Source organism: Hemitrygon akajei, chromosome 10, assembly GCF_048418815.1.
Source record: "Hemitrygon akajei chromosome 10, sHemAka1.3, whole genome shotgun sequence".
NCBI lineage: Eukaryota > Metazoa > Chordata > Chondrichthyes > Myliobatiformes > Dasyatidae > Hemitrygon > Hemitrygon akajei.
In genome coordinates, this window is record NC_133133.1 from 116611185 (window position 1) to 116632066 (window position 20882).

The 20882-nt window shown below is 41.9% G+C and overlaps 1 protein-coding gene and 1 non-coding gene across 3 annotated transcripts in view; one reads left to right on the plus strand and one right to left on the minus strand.

Moving 5' to 3' along the window:
* The window catches only part of xpot (exportin, tRNA (nuclear export receptor for tRNAs)), a 76472-nt gene that overhangs the window by 325 nt on the left and 55265 nt on the right, over positions 1 to 20882 (plus strand). The window contains exons 1-7 of one of the 2 annotated variants that reach the window (XM_073058799.1): positions 17 to 105; positions 2994 to 3115; positions 5779 to 5861; positions 6046 to 6102; positions 10007 to 10076; positions 13127 to 13345; positions 20527 to 20711. In XM_073058799.1, coding sequence (XP_072914900.1) covers positions 3056 to 3115; positions 5779 to 5861; positions 6046 to 6102; positions 10007 to 10076; positions 13127 to 13345; positions 20527 to 20711 — 674 coding nt within the window. In that variant the 5' untranslated portion in view covers positions 17 to 105; positions 2994 to 3055. Of the gene's footprint in view, positions 1 to 16; positions 106 to 2993; positions 3116 to 5778; positions 5862 to 6045; positions 6103 to 10006; positions 10077 to 13126; positions 13346 to 20526; positions 20712 to 20882 lie in introns of those variants that run through there. The other variant, XM_073058800.1, reaches the window with a different exon arrangement.
* trnas-gcu (transfer RNA serine (anticodon GCU)) lies at positions 5522 to 5605 on the minus strand. Its single transcript has one exon. It is a non-coding gene; the product is annotated as a tRNA-Ser (tRNA).

Consider the following 20882-nt stretch of genomic DNA (forward strand, 5'->3'; position numbering starts at 1 on the left):
ATGGGTTTGAACGGATTCAGTTCCGGAGGTCGTGACCCGCCCTCCCGGTGTGTCCGGGCGACTTCCGGCCGAGTTTCCACGCGAGGCGCCTGGGAATGAGGGAAGGTAAATTCGGGGTTGGGAGGTAGGAAGGAGGGGGTTTGGGTCTGAGGGAAGAGCGGTGTGGAAAGCTGGAGGGAGACTGGAGAACTGCTGGTGTTAGGGAGGGCCTTCAATGGGAAGGGGTAGTGAGGGGGAATGAAGAGGTAGAGGCAGTGGAGGTCCGAGGCCAACCCTCCGCTCGGTGGGAGCAGGGCTGGGCCCCTGAACGAGCACTCAACACAAAACTCTTGGCTTCTTAACGAGCTCTCCCCCTCCCACAGCGTTATTCAAACCCCAGCAGCGTCCATACCCCATCCTCAATACCAGACCCTGCTCTCCCTCCCCTCCCCCTTGCCTCTCTCATGTCTAGCTTCTGATTAGGATCAAAGTCGGGTTTGTTATCACTGAAATGCGTCGAGAAATTTGTAGTTCTGTGCAGCAGTACAGTGCCATGCATAATGATAATGCAAATAGAGTGAACGAGGAATATTGAGGTAGTGTTATGGGTCATGGACCGTTAGAAATACGTTGGTGGAGGGAAAGAAGCTGTGCTCCTGTACCTCCTTCCTGATAGTAGTAATGAGAAGAGGGCACGTTCTGGATGGTGAGATTCTTTAATGATGGGTGCTGCCTCCTCAAGACACCACCTTTTGAAGATGTCCTTGATAGTGGCAGGATCCCCCCTCCGCTATTCACCCCTACACCCTTAACCCAAGCCTCTGTTCAATTATCCTCTTCCTTTCTCTTCCTCCCCCATCCACCCACCCAGCTCAGCCCTGCCCCTGCCTAACAACCACATCCTTCCCCTTGTCTGGTCTCCCTCCTCAATAAAACCCTCTTCCCCCAGCTTGGTTCCTGCTCAATTTCGTTCTTCCTTCTTGCCCAGTCCAGCCCTTTATACACCCAGCTAGACCCCTGTTCAATTAGCCCTCCATCCTACTCACAGCATCCCACACAAAATGTTGGAGGAGCTCAGCAGGCCAGGCAGCATCTGTAGAAAAGTAGGGGAGGAAGTAGTCAAGGTTTCAGGTGGATAAGTGAAACTGGGGGAGGGGTGAAGTAAAGAGCTGGGAAGTTAATTGGTGAAAGAGATAAAGGACTGGAGAAAGGGGAATCTGATAGGAGAGGACAAGACTGTGGAAGAAGGGGAGGAGCACTAGAAGGTGGTGATGGGTAGGTAAGCAGATAGGGTGAGATAGGAGAACACGGAGTGGTGAAGTGGGGGTGCAATTAACGGAGGTTGGAGAGATTGGTGTTCATGCCGTCAGGTTGGGCGCTACCCAGATGGAATATAAGATGTTGCTCCTCCAACTTCAGTGTGACTTCATCACAGCAGTAGAAGAGGCCGTGGACTGACATGTCGGAATGGGAAGTAGAATTTTAAATGGGTGGCCACTGGGAGGTCCCACTTTTTGTGGTGGATGAAGCAGTGCCCTAATCTATGTCGGGTCTCATGGATGCCACACCAGGAGTACGGGATACAGTTGATGACCCCCAACAGACTCACAGGTGAAGGGTGGCCTCACCTGGAAGGAGCACCCCTTGTTTCATCAGCCTGTAATACCTTACTTGGCTTTGGGAGGCATGGGGGTTTTTTCTGCCTCTTCATGGAAATTTGCTTGTTCCCCTATAATTTAAGAGCTGAATGCAAATACCTTAGAGCTTCCTCTCTCAATATCATCTGTTGTATGTATGCTCCTGTACAATAGCATTATGTTCACAAAGCCTGTCTTGACGTCCTGAGAAGAACTGGTATTGGAAACACGAGTTGAAATTCTGTAATGTTGCATTTTAATTCATTTAAGGATCAACCCTATTCATCATTTACATTTCCATGTGTTAGGAATTTGCTGTGGCATGTTGTCATGACAGGCAACAAAAGAACAGTATTTAACAATTCCTGAGAATAAAGTATTATATAAACATAAACTTGGAGGTCACAGTAAGGTTAATTAAACAAATGAGGAATTAAAAAGCTAATAACAGGAATGAAGTTTATCATATCATCAGAAAAGCCCTACTAATCCTCTTTCAGAAACAACTCAGTCACCCTCCTCTGGACCAGTTCCAGTTCCACTTTTAAATCGTTCCACAAGCTTCCCAGTTCTAGGGCAGTACACGCTGATCTTGTGATGTACAGATATACAGAAAGGTTCTGGAGAAAGGCCAGCAGTGTCATGAAGGAGCCCACCCACCCTGCTCATGTTTGCCCCACTCCCGTCAGGGAGGAGACTACGTAATATCCAATCCATCAGGTTGATTCACTCCTCTACTTATTAAACCACCAGCCACCACTACTTTGTCATTTTCTGTCAGTCACCTTGTGTACAGACTCTCCTGAACCTAGCATCACTTTATGTACATACACTCCGTCGACGAATATAAGCTAATCTTGTGTAGTTATTGTGTTTTTTTTAATGTTGCATCTAATCTGGAGTGACAATCATTTCGTTTTTTAAACTGTGTACTGAATAGTGATAATAGTTTTAATTTTGATGCCCACAGCCTGTATTTAAAACAAAAGGAGAGGGGGTAGGTCTTCAGCTTGCAGGGGTTACTTAATGTGTGAAATGTGTATTCCTAATGCCAAAACACTTTTTTTTTTCTGTTTTCCTTAACTTGGTAGGGAGTGTTTGATTTTAAGGTTGCTATCTCTTTACTCAAGTAAACAACGAAGGAGTAGTTGACTTAGGAAGTGGAGATGTTGCATCAGCCAGTGCAGCATCAGCATCATAGTCTGGCAAGGCCACCAGTACTGAATACACTCTGAGATGGTGACAGAATGGCTCTTGTCTTGCATCATTGCTCAATTCCACCGCATTTCTGGGCAGATAAATGTTAGTCAGTTTGTTTGTGCTGAATTTAATGCCGCTGTAGGTGAACCCATTCTCTATGTTGTTGCTCTTTGCCAGATGCTTATGGACTGTAAATGGGAAGTGAGCAAACCCTCTGTGAAGAATAGGTAATCAGCACAATGGATGAACAAGCTCTTCTGGGCTTGAGCCCAAATGCAGATGCCACTTTCAGACAGAGGGTGAGTGAAAAATCTGCTCAATTAACTGTTTTGTTTTGCACAGATAAACTTAATATTTAGTCTATCAGTGCAGGTTAAAAATGCTCATTTAGCTGAATGTAAATTTAGAATGTTACCATCAAAAATTGATGTACAAAACATGCCTCTAGATGTTAAAATGTAAATGAAGTATGTTTAGTAAACATGCCTATGCTGATTTTAAACATTCATGAAAACTTGGGTTCTGCAAAGTTTGAAGTCTATTCTGTCAAAATGCCATGTTCGTGCTTTATGGAGAGACACTGTAATTGAATTAGGGTATTATTTCTCCTCCATGGATTGACCAGGAAATAGACAGGCTTTTTATTTCCCTGATTCAGAAGATGTTTTCAGTTAAATGTGGCTGGGCTAATACTGTGGTGAAACTGGCTCATTTGCATGATTTCCTGTGTCCTGGCCAAGCATTAGGAAATACCATGTTGCATCACAGGCAGGAAGAAAATGCGAATGAAAATCCACACAGCAGGATTCCATCTATCTATACCTTGGCATTCTTGCTGAATTCCTACATGCTGTCTTTCTTGTCAAAAGACATTGCTATTCATTGCAATATCTGTCGACCTGACCTACACACAATGATTGTTCGTTTTACCTGTAGTTGTGCGTGCTTTGACCCCAGACTGGAAAGTCCATGTCTATAGCATAGTAACTCTATGGTTGAATAAACCTACATTAGACTCTGGCTAAGGAAGGCCTTGATTTTGAATTCTTTCCATAACACCCTTGCCCATCACTGCAATATATGGTTGGGTTGAGTTGTTCTCTGATCTTGGCAATTTACTTGCAAACGTTTAGTCACCATGTAAGGAGACATCATCAGTGCACAGTTAATTTGTGGTGTGCTTAGCCTTTATATGCTTATCAATCAGCTGATTGGTTGTCATACTTATCAGTCATTACAGTTAAGTATATTAAGACCAAGCATTTAGAGGACACAGTGCATTGACGGTGTTTCCTCGTATGGTGGCATAACGTTTGTAAGTAAATTGCCAAAGTTGGAGAACAGCTCTACGCAACCATCAACCACCTGAGATACATGTTTTGCAAATTATTTCCACTGCAGTTTACTGCAGCTTTATCACTGCATTACCCAGCTCTTGTCTTGAGCATTTCTGTATTTAATTTTCATTGATGAGAGTGCCTTTCAATGCCAAGACCTGAAAGTTTGCAAATTAGAATCGATTCCATTAACACATTGAATTGTACAGCAAAGAGAGACAGACGTTATGTTGTATATACTGGCTCTCTTAGTAAGTCTGATTCATCCCTCTCTAGTATCTCTGCTATGGAAATTATTTTTTTTTAAGTATTTATCTAATTCCATTTTGAACATCACATTTGGATCTGCCTACACTCATTTTCATCTTGTGTTCCCTTGGATCTCTTGCCAGTTGTAACAGATTGTGTCCTGATGTCATTTCATTCAGTCAAGAGGGAGTGGGAGAGATTATAAAGGGATTAGTTCAATGTGTATGTGTCACATACACATTGAAACATAAAGTGAAATGTGTCATTTGCATCGAATCAAATCAGTGAGAATGTGGTGCCAGGCTTCTGCCACCGAGAAAGCATACCCACAACGTACTAACCCTAATGTGTACGTCGTTAGAATGTGGGAGGAAAACAATACCCGGAGGAAGCCCACGTGGTCATGGGGAGAATGCATAAACTAATTATAGACAGTGGCAGGATTTGAACCCCAATCTTATAGCTGGTGCTAAAAGAGTGCTATGCACTGTGCTGCCCCTGCCCCTGCTCCTGCTGTTACTGATTTTTGTCCCTAGGGAGAGCCACAGTAGTTTTTCTAAGTCTGTCTGCCTAACATAATCCTTTGTCAGGAATTGTTCTGGCAAGTTCTTCTGTCCCCCTTCCAATGTGCTCATTTCCTAGAGTGGGCTGCTCAGTACTGGTATAGTACTGCTTCTGGATATAAACTAGTGTTTCATTTGTAAGTTTTTAAATTTGGGTGCTGTGCCCAGGGACCCACATGCTTTATGCTTGAAGCAGTTCATGCACCAGTTCTGCATGTGTATGCTTGTTGGTTGATCCTTCTGTGGTCACTTGTGTTTTGAAATGAGAACTGTGGTATATAAGGAAATAGTGCGGATGCTGGCAAGATCTGTAACTAGCACAGAATAAGCTTGTTATTTATTTAGTTGGAAATACATCATGGTACCAGGTCCTTCCACCCAATGAGCCCAGTTGCACTTGTGACCAATTAACCTACTAACCTGAGTGAATCTGCAGATGCTGGAAATAAATAAAAACACAAAATGCTGGCAGAACTCAGCAGGCCAGACAGCATCTATGGGAGGAGGTAGTGACAAAGTGACAGTTTCAAAGGTGGTCCCCCCGATTACCATGTCACGACGAGGATGGGATTCGAACCCATGCGTGCAGAGCACAATGGATTAGCAGTCCATCGCCTTAACCTCTCAGCCACCTCTTGTCACTACCTCCTCCCATAGATGCTGTCTGGCCTGCTGAGTTCTGCCAGCATTTTGTGTTTTTAACCTACTAATCTGTTTGCTTTTGGAATATGGGAGGAAACCAGAGGAAAGCCACTCAGTCACGGAGAGAACGTATAAACTTTACATGCATTTTGTTTATGATCTATTCTTTAGGCGCTGGCATATTTTGAACAGTTAAAGGTTTCCCATGATGCATGGCAGGTGTGTGCTGAAGCTTTAGCACAGGGAATATACAGGTAGGTAGAGTACTTCTACTTGGTCTGTTTTACAGATACTTATGTAGACTTTCTGCTTAAAAATGAGTTCAAGGCAAATAAGGAAAACAGCATTGAGCTGGAGAGGTGGTTGAGATTTTAGAATTAGTGAAAGTTAAAAGAGGGTAAGAAAAGACCAAATTCAAATGTTTTTTCTTGTCCTCAGTGATGACCACGTGAAGTTCTTTTGTATTCAAGTACTGGAACATCAAATTAAATTCAGGTAAGAGACGCTACTCACAATATTTTACTTGTATTCTAAATTTGTTGTTGAATTCAGAATCAGATTTATTAGCAGTGTCTTAGATTACGTGAAATTTGTCATTTTGTGCAGATCTTGCAGCACTCCCACATGCTTGCTCTTGTAGTCAATAGATATCAATGTTTCAATGCTCTCCAACCTTGCAATATCTGTCAAGCTGATCTCATCCACAACATGAGTCTACTTTAGAACTTTATACGATGATTATCCATTTTTACCTTGTGTGCTTTGATCCCAGCCTGAAAACTGAGTGTCCGTAAGTCTCTGATTGTGCGACCCTACATTAGGTTCTGGTTAAGGAAAGCCTTGATGGTAAAATCTTTCCAGAGCACTTACAGCTTTATTGCTGCATTCCTTCAACTGTTACTTTGAATTAAAACATAAATAGTGCAAAAAAAAGGAATACCAAAGTAATAAGGTTCATAAAAGCTCCTTAAGCATTGAGTAGTATCTTCAGGCTCCTGTATCTCCTCCCCAATGGTCGTAACAAGAAAAGGGCAAGTCTTGGATGTGAGGGCCCTTAAAAATGGATGCTGTCTTCTTGAGGGGTTGCTTTTTGAAGATATCTTAACTGGTAGGAAGGATTGTGCCCATTATAGAGCTGGGTGACTCTGTAGCCTCTTGTAATCCTATGAATTGAAGCTTCCATAGCAGATACAGCCAGTCAGAATGCTGTACATCTGTAGAAATTTAAAAAGCCCTTTGGTGACATACCAAATCTCAAATTCCCAACAAAGGTTACTCTAATTCATGACTGCATTAGTGTTGGGTCCAGGATAGAATCCTCTGAGATGTTGTCACCTGGAACTTTAAGTTATTTAACTAATTTACCAATTCTTAAATGTGCATTATTTTAATCTGCTTTGTAATGGCTACAATGGTATGAATTGCTGCACAATTTTCTTGAACCTGATGAAGGTCATCCATTCATTCCTCCCTCCCACCCACCCACCCCAACTAGAAGATACAAATTTAAAGTTAACATTAAGATAGAAACCTATTGAAAGATGGGGGCTATTGGGCAGGAGGAGGACAGTTGCTGTCTTGAAGAGATTTAAGGACAGTTTCAAACATAGCAAGATTTCCTACGTCTGTACTCATCCTAAACATTAAAGGTCAATGTTTACTTTGCCATCCTAACTATTGCACAGTAGCATGACAGTTGGTGTAATACAATTGCACTGCCAGCAACGGGTTCAATTCTGCCAATTCTGTCGGTCTGATTTCCTCTGGGTGCTCTGGTTTCCTCCCACATCCAAAAGACATGTTGGTTAGGGTTTGTATGCTGTGTTGGTGTCCAAAGCAGCCTGCCATTTACGGTCTTCCCCCAGCACATCCTTGGATTGTGATTCATTTCCTGCATGTTTCAATGTATTTGTTAATCTTTAACTGCCTCCATGTTAGGCTTGAGGCTGCAGATGCTGGAATCAAACAATATGCTGGGAGCAGTATCTGTAGGAAAAAAGGAATAAAAGACTGTTCTGGAGCAGGTTTTTTTTCCCTTTCCTGTAAGATCAGGGTTCGGTTCCTGCTGCTGCCTGTAAGGAGTTTGAAGGAACTCCCAGTGACTGGGTGGGTTTCCCCGGGTGCTTTGGATCTCTCTCTCCCCCCCCCCCCCCCCCCCCACAGTCCAAAGGAAACCGGAGCACCCAGGTTAGGGTTAGTAAATTGTGGATGTACTATGCTGGTGCCAGAAGAATGCCGAAATTTTCGGGGTGCTCTCAGCACGTATTTGGGCTGTGTTGGTCATTGACACAAACGATGTGTCTCATTATTTATTTTTACTTTATATAGATTTTTTTCTTTTCTCTCTCTTTCCCTCTCTCTCAGTAACTCCTTGCCTGTTCTCCATCTTCCTCTGGTGCTCCCCTACCCCCTTTCTTTCTTCCAAGGCCTTCCATCCTATGATACTCCCCCTTCTCCAGCCTTGTATTCCTTTTGCCAATCAACTTCCCAGCTCTTAGCTTCATCCCTCCCCTCAAGTCAAGCCAGGTTTCTTTTTATTGTCATTTCCACCATAAACTGCTGGTACAGTACACAGTAATCCTCCAGAACCATGGTGCTACATGAAACAACACAAAACTACATTAGACTATGTGAGACAACTCAAGGCTACACTAGACTATGTAAAACAACACAAAAGCTACACTAGACTACAGACCTACACAGGACTACTTAAAGTGCACAAAATAGTGTAGCGTAGTACAATAATCAATTAATAGATAAATAATAAACAAGACAATAGGCATAGTAGAGGACAAATTTCAATATAATAATACATGATGTAGATGTCAGTCTAGACTCTGGGTACTGAGGAGTCTGATGGCTTGGGGGAAGAAACTGTTGCACAGTCTGGTCGTGAGAGTCCAAATGCTTTGGTACCTTTTGCCAGATGGTCATCTCCTATCATTTCAGTTCTCCCCCTTCCACTTTCAAATCTCTTACTATCTCTTTTTTCCATTAGTCCTGACGAAGGGTTTCGACCCGAAATGTGGACTGTACTTCTTCCTATAGATGCTGCCTGGCCTGCAGCGTTCCACCAGCATTTTGTGTGTGTTGTTTGATGCATTTCATTGTATGTTTTAATGGACATGTGACAAATAAAGTTAATCTTTAAATCTTTTTTAAAATCAAAAGTATTACTTTAATTGTTTTCCTTTCTATTTGTAGTTCTTTCTCTTTTGTGTGTTAGCTTTAGGGATAAGGTTTATCCTCCATTTTCATTTACTTGTCATGATTTACGGTTTTCTCAGTTGTCTGGTGGCCTGCTACAATGTTTGCAATTTGATATGTTTCTCTTTCAGTTTGATAGCATTCTTAAATTCCTTTGCTAATCATTTTTGTTGAGTCTTTAATTTCTTAATGGAATATATTTTATTTGTTTGAGATATCTTTCCCATTACTTATTTACTGTTCTACCTGTTAATTAATTTTCCCAGTCTGTGTAGGAACTTTGTCTTCGTACCTTTGTAATTGGTGTTCCATTTGAGAGACAAGTTTTATACCTGAGTTTCAAACTCTCAAATTGAAGGTGAAATCCAATCATGTTATCACATTTCCCAAGATGATTCTGTGCAGGATTTATTACATTAGTTCTAAAGTTGCCTGTTCTTTTGTTGATCTCGTCGTGTATTATTCTAACAACAAGAACTCTTTCCAACGCTGCTGTACCACTTTAATTTGTCCAATATGAATGGAATTCTTTTACAAACCCCCTTCTATTTGTACTCTAACAGCATAGCTCCTTTTATCTAATTTAACAATTGCTACCAGTAGCAGTAACTAATTTCCCTTGCCTTTCCTACAACACCCCTTGCACTGAAATATGCGCAGCTCAGAGTGTTAGTTGCACCACCCTCAACCTTCTGATCCCTGACTTTGCCTGAGGTCTTAACAACATCTTTCTCCACAACCTCTCCACTATCTGTTCTAGCTCTCTGGTTGCCATCACCCTGCAACTCTAGTTTAAACCCCACAGTGTAGTATTAGCAAACCTTCCCGCTCTGATATTAGACCCCCTCCAGTATAGGTCCCAGCTTCCCTGGAAGAGAGCCCAATGATCCAAAAGTTCCTAGTTCTGACCTTGCACAGATACCAGTCCTGGAGATCCTGGCCTTAACTTATCAGCTAACTCCCTGAGCTCACTTTGCAGAACGTCATCAGTTTTCTTACCTGTGTCATTGGTATCTGCATGCACCATGATCTGTCACATTCTCTCACACAATGTATGGTCTTTTGGGGGTTTGACATTGTTGGATGAGTTACAGTGATTTGTATAAAATGACTATTCTGAGCTTTTATGTTTTAGGATTGTCTCGAGGGTGTAAGTGTTGTATATAGAATGAGCCTTTTTGTAACATTGCAGGTATGCTGCTCTGACTGAATCTCAACATCAACTCATCAGGCAAACCATGATGACGTGGCTGCAGGCTCAAGTGAGTAACACAGTAGTCTTGTCTGAAATTCTTAAAACATCGTAACTCTCAGGTTCAAACTGTTGTCCATCAGAAAGTAACTTTCGAGTTAGAATAAAAGACGTGGGAGCTATTCAGCAGATCAGGCTGTGATTATGAGAAGAGAAACAGTTAACGTTTCAGGTTGGAGAGTCAATAAAGGAAGCAAAAGTGGTCTGTAAAGCTGCAGGAAGGGTGATTGGAGGTGTGGCTGAAGTGACATTGAGCCACACAGAAGCTGTAACTGGAAAATAGTCTTTATTCATGCCAAATTTCCACAAACTCCTAATGAAGTATAGACACTGGCGATCTCCCATTTATTTTCCCATAGCCTTTCTTTTCTCATTCCTACCATCCAGTCATATTATGATTGATCCTACGTTGCTGAGCTGTGAAGTACCAACTCTGCCCGAACTGGCACCCTATCCATGGATGGAGAGGCAGTGCATTTTGACTTGGCAAGTAACTAGATGCTGGATTGTGCACAGCTCCACCTGCAGCCTGTCTTTTCTTGCACACGTACCTCCTGCTAACAGTGCAAAAGATCCAAGGTGCTGGAGGCCTTCATCAGGCAGAGAAAACGGCAAGTGACAACCAGGCCTTATGTGGTGAAACCTGAGGTCCTGTCTGTCATTGGCCTGAGGGCTTTAGTGGAATGACCATGAAAAGTTTAAGTAGAATTATAATAAAAACTCAAGATGCCAGGACTTGAGGATCTGAGTTATATGGGAAAGTTGAATAGTACTTCATCCCCTGGAGTGTAGGGGAATGAGGGGAGATTTGATTGAGGTATACAAGATTATGTGGGGTATAGATAGGGTGGATGTCAGCAGACTTTTTTTCACAAAGGTTCAGTGAGATGAGAACTAGAGGTCATGGTTTAAGGGTGAAAGGTGAAATATTTAAGGGGAATCTTGGAGTGGGGGGAGTTCCTCACTTAGGGTGGTGGGAGTGTGGAATGAGCTGCCAGTGGAAGTGGATTTGATTTCCAGATTTATAAGAAAAGTTAAGCAAATACATGGACAGGAGGGGTATGGGGAGCTATGGTCCTGGTACGAGTTGATGGGAATGGGCAGAATGATAGTATGGAATGGATTAGGTGGACTGAAGGGCCTGGTTCTCTGCTGGAGTACTTGTATGACTATAATTTAGAAAAAATGAAAAAAAATTGCATTTAAAATGCATTAAACAAATCAACTTAAAACAATTAAAGTAAAATAAACACAATAAACTGACCTTGTGCTTTTAATGAGGGTCAGAGATCACTTAAATAGTGTGGCATCTGACCTCTGCCAAGTCTCTGATGCCTGTGTTGTGGGGCACAGGTGTGGAAGGTTAAGGATTTACTGAGCATTGCAATGTACTATGCGTGGCACGTTAACCTAGCAGCTCGCATAACTCTGTACTGCACCAGCGATCAGGGTTCAATTCCCGCTGCTATCTGAAAGGAGTTTGGACATTCCCGCTGTGACGTGTGGGTTTCCTCTCTCATTCCAAAAAGAATTATGGGTTGGGGTTAGCAAGTTGTGGGCGTGCTATGTTGGCGCTGGAAGCGTGGCCGCACTGACAGGCTGCCCCCGGCACATTCTCGGATTGTTTTGGCCATTGACACAAACAGTGCTTCTTACCGTATGTTTTATTTAGCGATACAGCGCGGAGTAGGTCCTACCAGCCCTTCGAGCCACACTGATTCACCCAGCAACTCCCGGCAAACCCAGTTAGACCTACCCTAATCATGGGACCGTTTACAATGGCCAGCATGTCTTTGGACCATGGGAGGAGACTGGAGCACCCAGGGAAAACCCGCACATTCCCCGGGAAGAACATACAGAGACTCCATACAGAATGCAGCGGAGTTGAACTCTGGAACGCCCCAAGCTGTAGTAATGTCGCACTAACTGCTAATTTCTTTCAAGTTCACAGTGGTTCACAGCTTGAATATGTGCTATCCCTCAATTATAATTGCATAAGTATTTAAAGGTAAAACATTTACTGAGCTGAGGGGACTGAGACTGAATACGTTGTTGTTCAGAGAGCTTAGAGGCCTGAAGGGCTGATTGGATCTCTGAGGCTGATGGTGCTTCTGCCTTGCAGTTCCAGTGACCTGGATTCAATCCGAACCTCGGATGCTGTCTGTGTGGAATTGATATATTCCCCTGTGAGTGTGCAGATTACCCCTCATCCTCTGATTTCTTCCCACATCCCAAACACCTACAGGTTGGTAGGTTGAGTTGGCTACTGACTGCCCCTGGTCTGGTTGCCTCATTATAGGAAGGGGCTGAAAGCTTTAGAGAGGGTGCAGAGGAGATTTGACAGCATGCCTTGTGAGGATAAGCTGAGTGAGCTAAGGCTCCTCCTTCACTGTGGAGAGAGGGTGAGAGATGACTGGATGAGAGGCAGAGAACAAGTGGACAGCCAGAGATTTTTCTTTCCCCAGGCAGATGTGGCTAATACGAGTGGGAATAATTTTAAGGTGGAGAAAGGTATAAATTGGATATCAGAGATAGGTTTTTAACATTGAGAGGAGAGATAGGTGTGTGGAATACCCTGCCAGAGATGGTGATAGAGGCAGATACATTAGGGACATGAATGAAAGCAAAAATGGCAGAAAACGGTAGACTGATCTTTGATTAGATTAAAAGGTTGGCAAGCCATTGTGGGTCGAAGAGCCTGTACTATGCTGTTCACATTCTTTGGTGTAAATGATGATGGGTATTGGTTACAGAAAAGTAAAGTAGGAGAAGGGGGTTGATGAGACTTCTGAAAGTTAGCATAAACTGAATGGGCCAAATGGTCTCCCTCCATGGTAAAAGCATATTTGAAGTACTAAAGCCTGATACATTTAGATTGTTTAGATTTAGTTGTATTACCTTTGTAAAAATTCTGTATGTTTAGGTTATTAGCTATAACCAAATAGGCTTTATTGATTTTTTTCCCCAATTGAATTATATTCAGCACTTTTGTTTTTAAATCCATAGTGAAGTGTCCTCCTGAAATAATGAATAATTCACTTCTCTCTTTGCCCCCTGCAGCTAGTGAATCCACACCAAGAGAAAACCTTCATCCGCAACAAAGCAGCTCAAGTGTTTGCTTTGCTTTTCTTAACTGAGTATCTTACCAAGTGGCCCAAATTTTTCTTTGATCTACTCTCAGTCGTTGGTCTTAATCCTCGAGGAGTCGACCTGTACTTGCGAATCCTCATGGCTATTGATGCAGAAGTTGTAGATCGGGACATAGTTCACACAGCAGAGGTAAGGATGGTGGTCACATAATCTGCTAGTTTGCTTGTTACAGAAGTACAGGGCAGACTCAGTATGGTAGAGGTTTGGAATTGCACTGTGGCCACTTTATTAGGTACACCTGTATGCCTGCTCATTAATACAAATATCTAATCAGCCAATCACATGGCAGCAGCTCATTGCATAAAAGCTTGCTGACGTAGTCAAGAGCTTCAATTGTTGTTCAGACCAGAGATCAGAATGGGGAAGAAATGTGATCTAAGTGACTTTGACTGATTGTTGGTGTCAGATGGAATGGTTTGAGTATCAGAAGCTGCTGGATTCAAGTTTCAAAGTTGTTTAATGTGATTTCCTGTACACAAGAGTAAAGAACAAAATGATTGTTACTCTGGATCAGATGCAGCACAAAAAAAAACAGAAGATGAACACAATAATAAAAAAACTAAAATGGCTTGTGTAAATAGATTGTATGTCCATAGTCATGAAAGGCTGTATATCAGGTGACTGACAGGAAATGATAAAGTAGCAGTGCAGTTGGTGGGTGGAGCTGTTGATCAGCCTTTCTGCTTGTGGAAAGTAACTATTTTTGAGTCTGGTGGTCTTGACATGGATGCTACGTAGCCTCCTCCCTGATGGGAGTGGGACAAATAGTCCGTGAGCAGGGTGGGTGGGATCCTTCATGATGTTTCTGGCCCTATTCTTCACCTTTCTGTGTATATGTCCTTAATGGTGGGTTAGCTGATGCCAATGATGCATTGGGCAGTTTTGACTACCTGTTATAGAACTTCACTGTCTGCCGCAGTGCGATTTCCGTACCACGCAGTGATATGGCTTGTCGGGATGCTCTTTACTGCACATCTATAGCATGGTATGAGTACGGATGGGCAAAGTCCAGCTCTGTTCAAAAAGCAGAAATGTTGATGAGCCCTGACTGTGTAGGATGTATTCTGGGACCTTGAGAGATAGTGTGTGATATGCATTCCCAGCAGTTTAAAACTGCTTGCAGTTTCCACTGCTGTACTGCAAAAGTAAAAGGGTAAGAGGTGGGGGTGAAGGGCTTGAGTGGTGCGAGTTCTTCTGAAGTCCAGTGAGCGTCAGTCAGTTCTGTGGGCGAAAATGCAACCGTGATGTGCAGAAGAGCATTTCTGAATGGTTAATACATCGAACCTTGAAATGGATGGACTACAGCAGCAGAAGACCACGACAGGGTCCACTCCTGTATCTAATAAAGTGGCCACTGAGTGTATATTGGCATGCACTGTTTGTCTCAGTCATTGAAATTCAGACTTCTGTCCACAGGCCCACAAAATAAAGTGCCCCTTTGTAATTAAGCAGCAATGCTCCTGGTGAATCCCAGTTATGGCAACACAGACTGGCACTCTGCTCTGCACTGAACTAAAGCTCTGTAGATGGATTCTCTTTGTGGTCTTCAGTTCAGAACACTATTTCCTGGCATTTATTGTTTGCATGATTTGTTTTTGATTTGACTTTTTTTCCTCTGCACATTGTGTGCTTGACTTTTTTTAATGGGTCCTTTTGGGTTTCTTTGTTTTGTAGCTGACTGCTAAGAGACTAATATCACCTGTATTTTAATAATAAATGTACTGTGAACTTTTGAACTTAGAACTACTGACTGGTAGGAATTTGTTATGCCTTCAGAAAGGAGTACCTATTTAGGTTTCTTCCTGAAATGTTACCTTATTTATTTGTTATTTGTTTATGGCATCGTTCAAAACTTAACATTCCTCATTGGTATTAGAAACAAGGTAAATAAAGTGGCATTGTATTAAACTTGGGTAAAATAACAAAGTTCTGGAGGGATCCGGCAGGTCAGGCAACATCGATGGAGAGGAAAAGGTAGTCAATGTTTCAGGCTGACACTCTTCATCAGGAGCTTTATATAAAATAAGCTAATTTTTTCCTTGGGTTTATATTCTTAATACATCAGGACTGATGAAGGGTCTCGGCACAAAATGTTGACTGTTCATTCATCACCATGACTGCTTCCTGAACTGTTAAGTTCCTCCAGCATTTTGTGTATGTTGCTTTAGGTTTCCAGCATCTGCAAAATCTCTTGTGTGTTAAACGAACTTCAGCCTTCCCTCTCCCTCTCTCATTGCATCGCACACAAACAAAGCTACCTCCACGTGTAGCTCACTTCTCTGCTTTGCTTAAAATCAGGATCAGGTTTATATCATTGATATGTCATGAAAATTGTTCTGCTGAGCAGTACAGTGCAATACTATAAATCTCAAAAAGGTATATCTATGTAAAATTTTATTAACTACTGCAATGGAGAGCATAAATTATAACATGTTCATTGCCCATTTACAAATCTGATGGCAGAGGGGAAGAAGCTGAGAAGCTGTTCCTAAAACATTGTGTGTGTGTGTGTTTGTTTTCAGGGTCCTATACCTTCCTCCTCTTGGTAGCAATGAGAAGAGAGCATGTCCTGGGTAATAGGGTCCTAAATATGTACCTATGCCTGTATGACTAGCTTCCTGTGTGTATTTATACCCTATCTGCTCATTTCCCATTCCCCACAACCACAACACTACACAAGTATCTATTCAGAGCTCAAAGTAAACATGTTATGAAACCTTACCATATGATACTTTGAGATTCATTTTCTTGCAGACATTTATGGGACAAAAAGGAATAAAATAGAAATTATAAAAATCTATACATAAATGCACATCGTAGGATCCAACCTCCCCTCTATGGCCCCTGTCTATACTTCTCATTGCCTCTGCATAATCAAAGTCCCCACCCACCACAGATATCTCACCTCTCCCATCAGATGAAAGATACTAAAGACTGAACTCGTACAGTTGCAAGAAAAAGTTTTGAACCCTTTGCAGTTAGCTGGTTTTCTCCATTGATTACTCATATCTTCTCCGTGGATTGTCACCTTGTCGTGGTGGAGAAGTTTGGTTCTGAGATCCCAAGAGCGATGCCATCTGGTGCTATGCTCGTGGTAAGGTTGAGGGTGAGGTTCCTGATGAACAATCCAACCAAGACCTCAATGGTGGAACAGGCGGACGAAGTTACTTAGAACTCAACGGCTGTGAAGGCCGCAAAAAATCCATCAGCTCCAATCGTCGTGGTTTCCATGCCATTGGAATCGGTTGGTTGATTTGTTAAGTATTGTGTGCTTCTTGGAGTGCAACATCAAGAACACGTTAAACAAATACACATACAAATGTCTTCAATCTATGGGCTACATTTTGGTGATCAGGGAAGGGCGACAGGAGCAGGCAATGTGATGGCCGGAAGCTCCTAGTCAAGAGCCGGCACAAAAGCGGTGAATATTAGATTACTTTCAAAGCCAAGATTGGACTCATAAGCCACTTGAGAGCCCATAAATAGATCAACGGAACAAAGACCATCATCCTGAACCTTGAGGGATAGCTACGACAACGACGACTCATAAACTGTCTGATCTTCATCTAAGTCACAATAATAGACAGCAAATTAAATAGGCATCCGTTAGTCTCGCGAGACCATGGATTTGTGCCTTGGAAAGTTTCCAGGGTGCAGGCCTGGGCAGGGTTGTATGGGAGATCGGCAGTTGCCCAAGCTGCAAATCTCCCCTCTCCACGCCACCGATGTTGTCCAAGGGAAGGGTAAGGGCCGATACAGCTTGGCACTGGTGTCATCGCAGAGCAATGTGTGGTTAAGTGCCTTGCTCAAGGACACAACATGCTGCCTTAGCTGAGGCTCGAACTAGTGACTTTCAGATCACTTGATCAACGCCTTAACCACTTGTCCATGTGCCAACATAATAGATAGCACAAACTGCCTAAACTAATAACACAAGAATAATTGTACTTCTCGTCAATACTGAGTACACTATTTAAACAATAACAGTCTAGGTTTAAAAAAATGTGAGTCTCTGGGATAATGCCTTCAACAAAAGCTATTTGGAGTAAGTGTTCCAATTAATGAGATGAGATTGGAAGTGTGGGTTGTAGAGGTGCCCTGCCCTATATAAAAAAAGACACTCAAAGTCAGGTTACTGACAGCCTGCTCTTCTCAAGAAAGATCTGTTTATGTGCACCATACTTCAATCAAAACAACTTTCTGAGGACCTTAAAGGAATTGTAGCGATGCATAAAGCTGGAAAAAGCTACAAAAGCAATTCTAAAGACCCCAGTATTCATCAGTCCACAGTAAGAGAGCTTGCTGAAGTCTCTGTCCATGTGTTCACTGGAAGAAAAACACTGAACAAGAATTGTGTTCATAGGGGAAGCCACTGCTCTCCAAAAAGACATTGCTGCACGTCTCAAGTTTGCAAAAGATCACCTGGATTTTCCTCATCACTTCTGGGACGATATTCTGTGGACAGATGAGACAAAAGTTGAATTTTTTGGCAGAAATGCACACTGCTATGTTTGGAGGAAAAAAGACACTGCGCACCAGCACTAAAACCTCATCCCAGCTATGAAGCATGGTGGAAGGGGCATCATAGCTTAGGGCTGCTGTGCTGCCTCAGGGCCTGGACAGCTTGCAAACGTTGAGGGAACAATGAATTCAAAATTGTATCAAGACACTTTACAGGAGAATATCAGGGTAGTGGCCCATTACCTGAAGCTGGATGACGCAACAAGACAATGATCCAAAACACGAGTAAATCAACAACGAACTGGTTTAAAAAGACAAAAAATTCATGTTTTTTAGAATGGCCAAGTCAGAGTCCAGACATTAACCCAAGTGAGATGCTGTGGCATGACCTGAAGAGGGCTGTTCATGCAAGGTGTCCCAAAAATATTGATGAACTGAGACAATTTAAAAATTCCTGCTCACCATTGTACGTCTGATCAGCAGCTGCAGGAAACGTTTGGTGGAGGTTATTGCTGGTAAAGGAGGTTCTACCAGTTATTAAGTACGAGGGTTCCCATATTTTTTCCGGCCTGGAATGTGAATGATTAAAAATATGTTCAATAAAGGCATGAAAAGTACAATTGTTTGTGTGTTGTTAGATTAGGCAGATTGTGTTTGTCTATTATTGTGACTTAGATGAAGATCAGACCACATTTTATAAGTAATTAATACAGAAAACCACATAATTACAAACTTTTTCTTGTAAATCTGTCACCAGGTTAATGGATGGCTTCTATCCCAGTGTTATCAGAATCTTAAATGGACTCTTGGCTTCACAGTCTACCTCGTTATGATCTTGTACTTTATCGCTTACTTGTTCTGCACTGTTTCAGTAGCTTGAACACTTTATTCCACATTGTCATTGTTTTACTGATTGTAGCCCAATGCACTGTGTATTTGATCTGTGTACAAGACAAGCTTCAATAATAATCCAATAAGCAAAGACTGACAAACAGCCAGTGTGCAAACAAAGAGAAATGACACAAATTTTAAAAAATGATACTGAGAACATGAGCTGTAAAGAGTCATTGAATCAGTTGAGAGTTGTGGTGAGTGATGTTACCGTGCTGGTTCAGGAGACAGATGGTTGTAGGGTGATAACTGTTCCATTCTCCTTTTCTCTGCAATGTCAATGATAGAACCAGTTTGGCTTGTCTTAAAGTTCTTCCTGAATTTTCTCTTGACTAAAAACTTCTATTTTTGAAGAAATTTTAAACTGATCTCTGTTGGATATCCATATTGTATACATGAATGTGAAATGCAATGATTTCTGTGGAATGGAATACACCAGCACATGGATTGGCCATTGTATATCAGCTCCTTATGGGCCAGGGCTTTGTCTAGGGATCCCAATACCAGACTGTTGTAGATCAGCCTGTGCTACACAGATTTTGTGTGAACTCTCACTTCAACCACACATTGTTGTTTATGCCTTGTTCCCTCGTCTCTTCCTTCACCTATTCTGTAGTGGTTAGCACAACTCTATTATAGTGCCAGTGACCCAGGTTCAGTTCCACCACTTTCTGTAGGGAGTTTGTACATTCTCCCTGTGACCGCATGAGTTTCCTCCCACATTCTAAAGATGTGTGGGTTATTAGATTAATTGGTCAGTGCTACTCATTAGGCCAGAATGATCTGTTACTGTGTTGTATCTCTAAATATAATATTTAAAAAGAAATTTGATCCTCATTCCTCTGGTCAGCAGGCATAACTTACACGAGTTTAATTTGGTTAAAGGAATAAAAATCCAAGATTGCTGAAGAAAATATTTGGGTGAAATTGAATCTGTGGAGAGAGAAAAACAGTTAACATTGGAGGAAAGAGAAAATGGCCAATAACTCTAGTGTTTGGGGAGACTGGGTAGGAAGGGAAATGAGAGAAATTGGAGGGAGGTGGAAAAGGCTAGTAGGATCTGGACCAGAGGGGAAAGTGGGCTGAAAAATGGCAGATGGAATTTAATGCTGCCATGTACGAGGTCTGAAGCTTGATAGGAGCATCCAGGGTAGGTCTTCTACGGTAAATGGTAGAACACTGAGCACTATGGTAGAACATAGAGATCTGGGAATATAGGTCCACAATTCATTGAAAGTGGTGCCACAGGTAGATAGGGTCATAAAGAAAGCTTTTGGCACATAGACCTTCATAAATCAAGGTACTGAGTACAGGAGATGGGATATTATGTTGAAGCTGTATAAGACATTGGTGATGCCTAATTTGGAGTATTGTGTGTATTTTTGGTCACCTACCTCCATGAAAGATTAATTAAGGTTGAAAGAGTACAGAAAAAATTTACAAGGATGTCACTGGGTCTGGAGGAGCTGAGTTACAAGGAAAGATTGAATAGATTAGGACATTATTCCTTAGAATGTAGAAGATTGAGAGGAGATTTGAGAGAGGTTTACAAACTTATGAGCGATATAGATAGGGTAAATGCAAGCAGGCTTTTTCCACTGAGGTTGGTTGGGACTGCAACCAAGGTCTTGAGTTAAGGGTGAAAGGGGAGCATGAGGAACTATTCAAGGCTTCATCTCTTCCTATAAACTTTGTTTCCTCAATGTACATTTGTCTAACATTCCTTAATTAAAAAGTAAGATTATTTACGGGATATACAGTACAAAATCTTTTGGAACTATTGCTACGTTTATATGATAAATTGCAGAAATTTTATTCTTTAAGCAACAGGAAACTAATATGTGATGTATCTTAATCTTTGTATATTTTAAGTTAAATTTCCTTATTTTTGTCTTTTTTTAATGAAGTGTACTTCTAAGAATGTTTTGTGATTTTCAAATGTTGTTTTCTGTAACTAGGAGTGTAGAAGAAACACCTTAATAAAAGATGCAATGAGGGAACAATGTATACCGAGTCTGGTGGAGTCCTGGTACCAGATCCTGCGCACCTTTCAACAAACCAACTCTGAACTCACGTGTCAGTGCCTTGAGGTTGTAGGAGCTTTTGTCTCCTGGATTGACTTGAATCTGATAGCAAATGAAAGGTATCTGTCTTTGCACAATACTATTATTTCACACAGTTGCATATTTAAACAAAAGATTCTTTTTCTTTGCATAAATAGTCAGTATACAATTTGACATGTGCCAGTGAGGATAAGAATAGGATGATTTGGCAGGTGACTGCATGGCTGTGGAACTGGTGCAGGGACCATGAG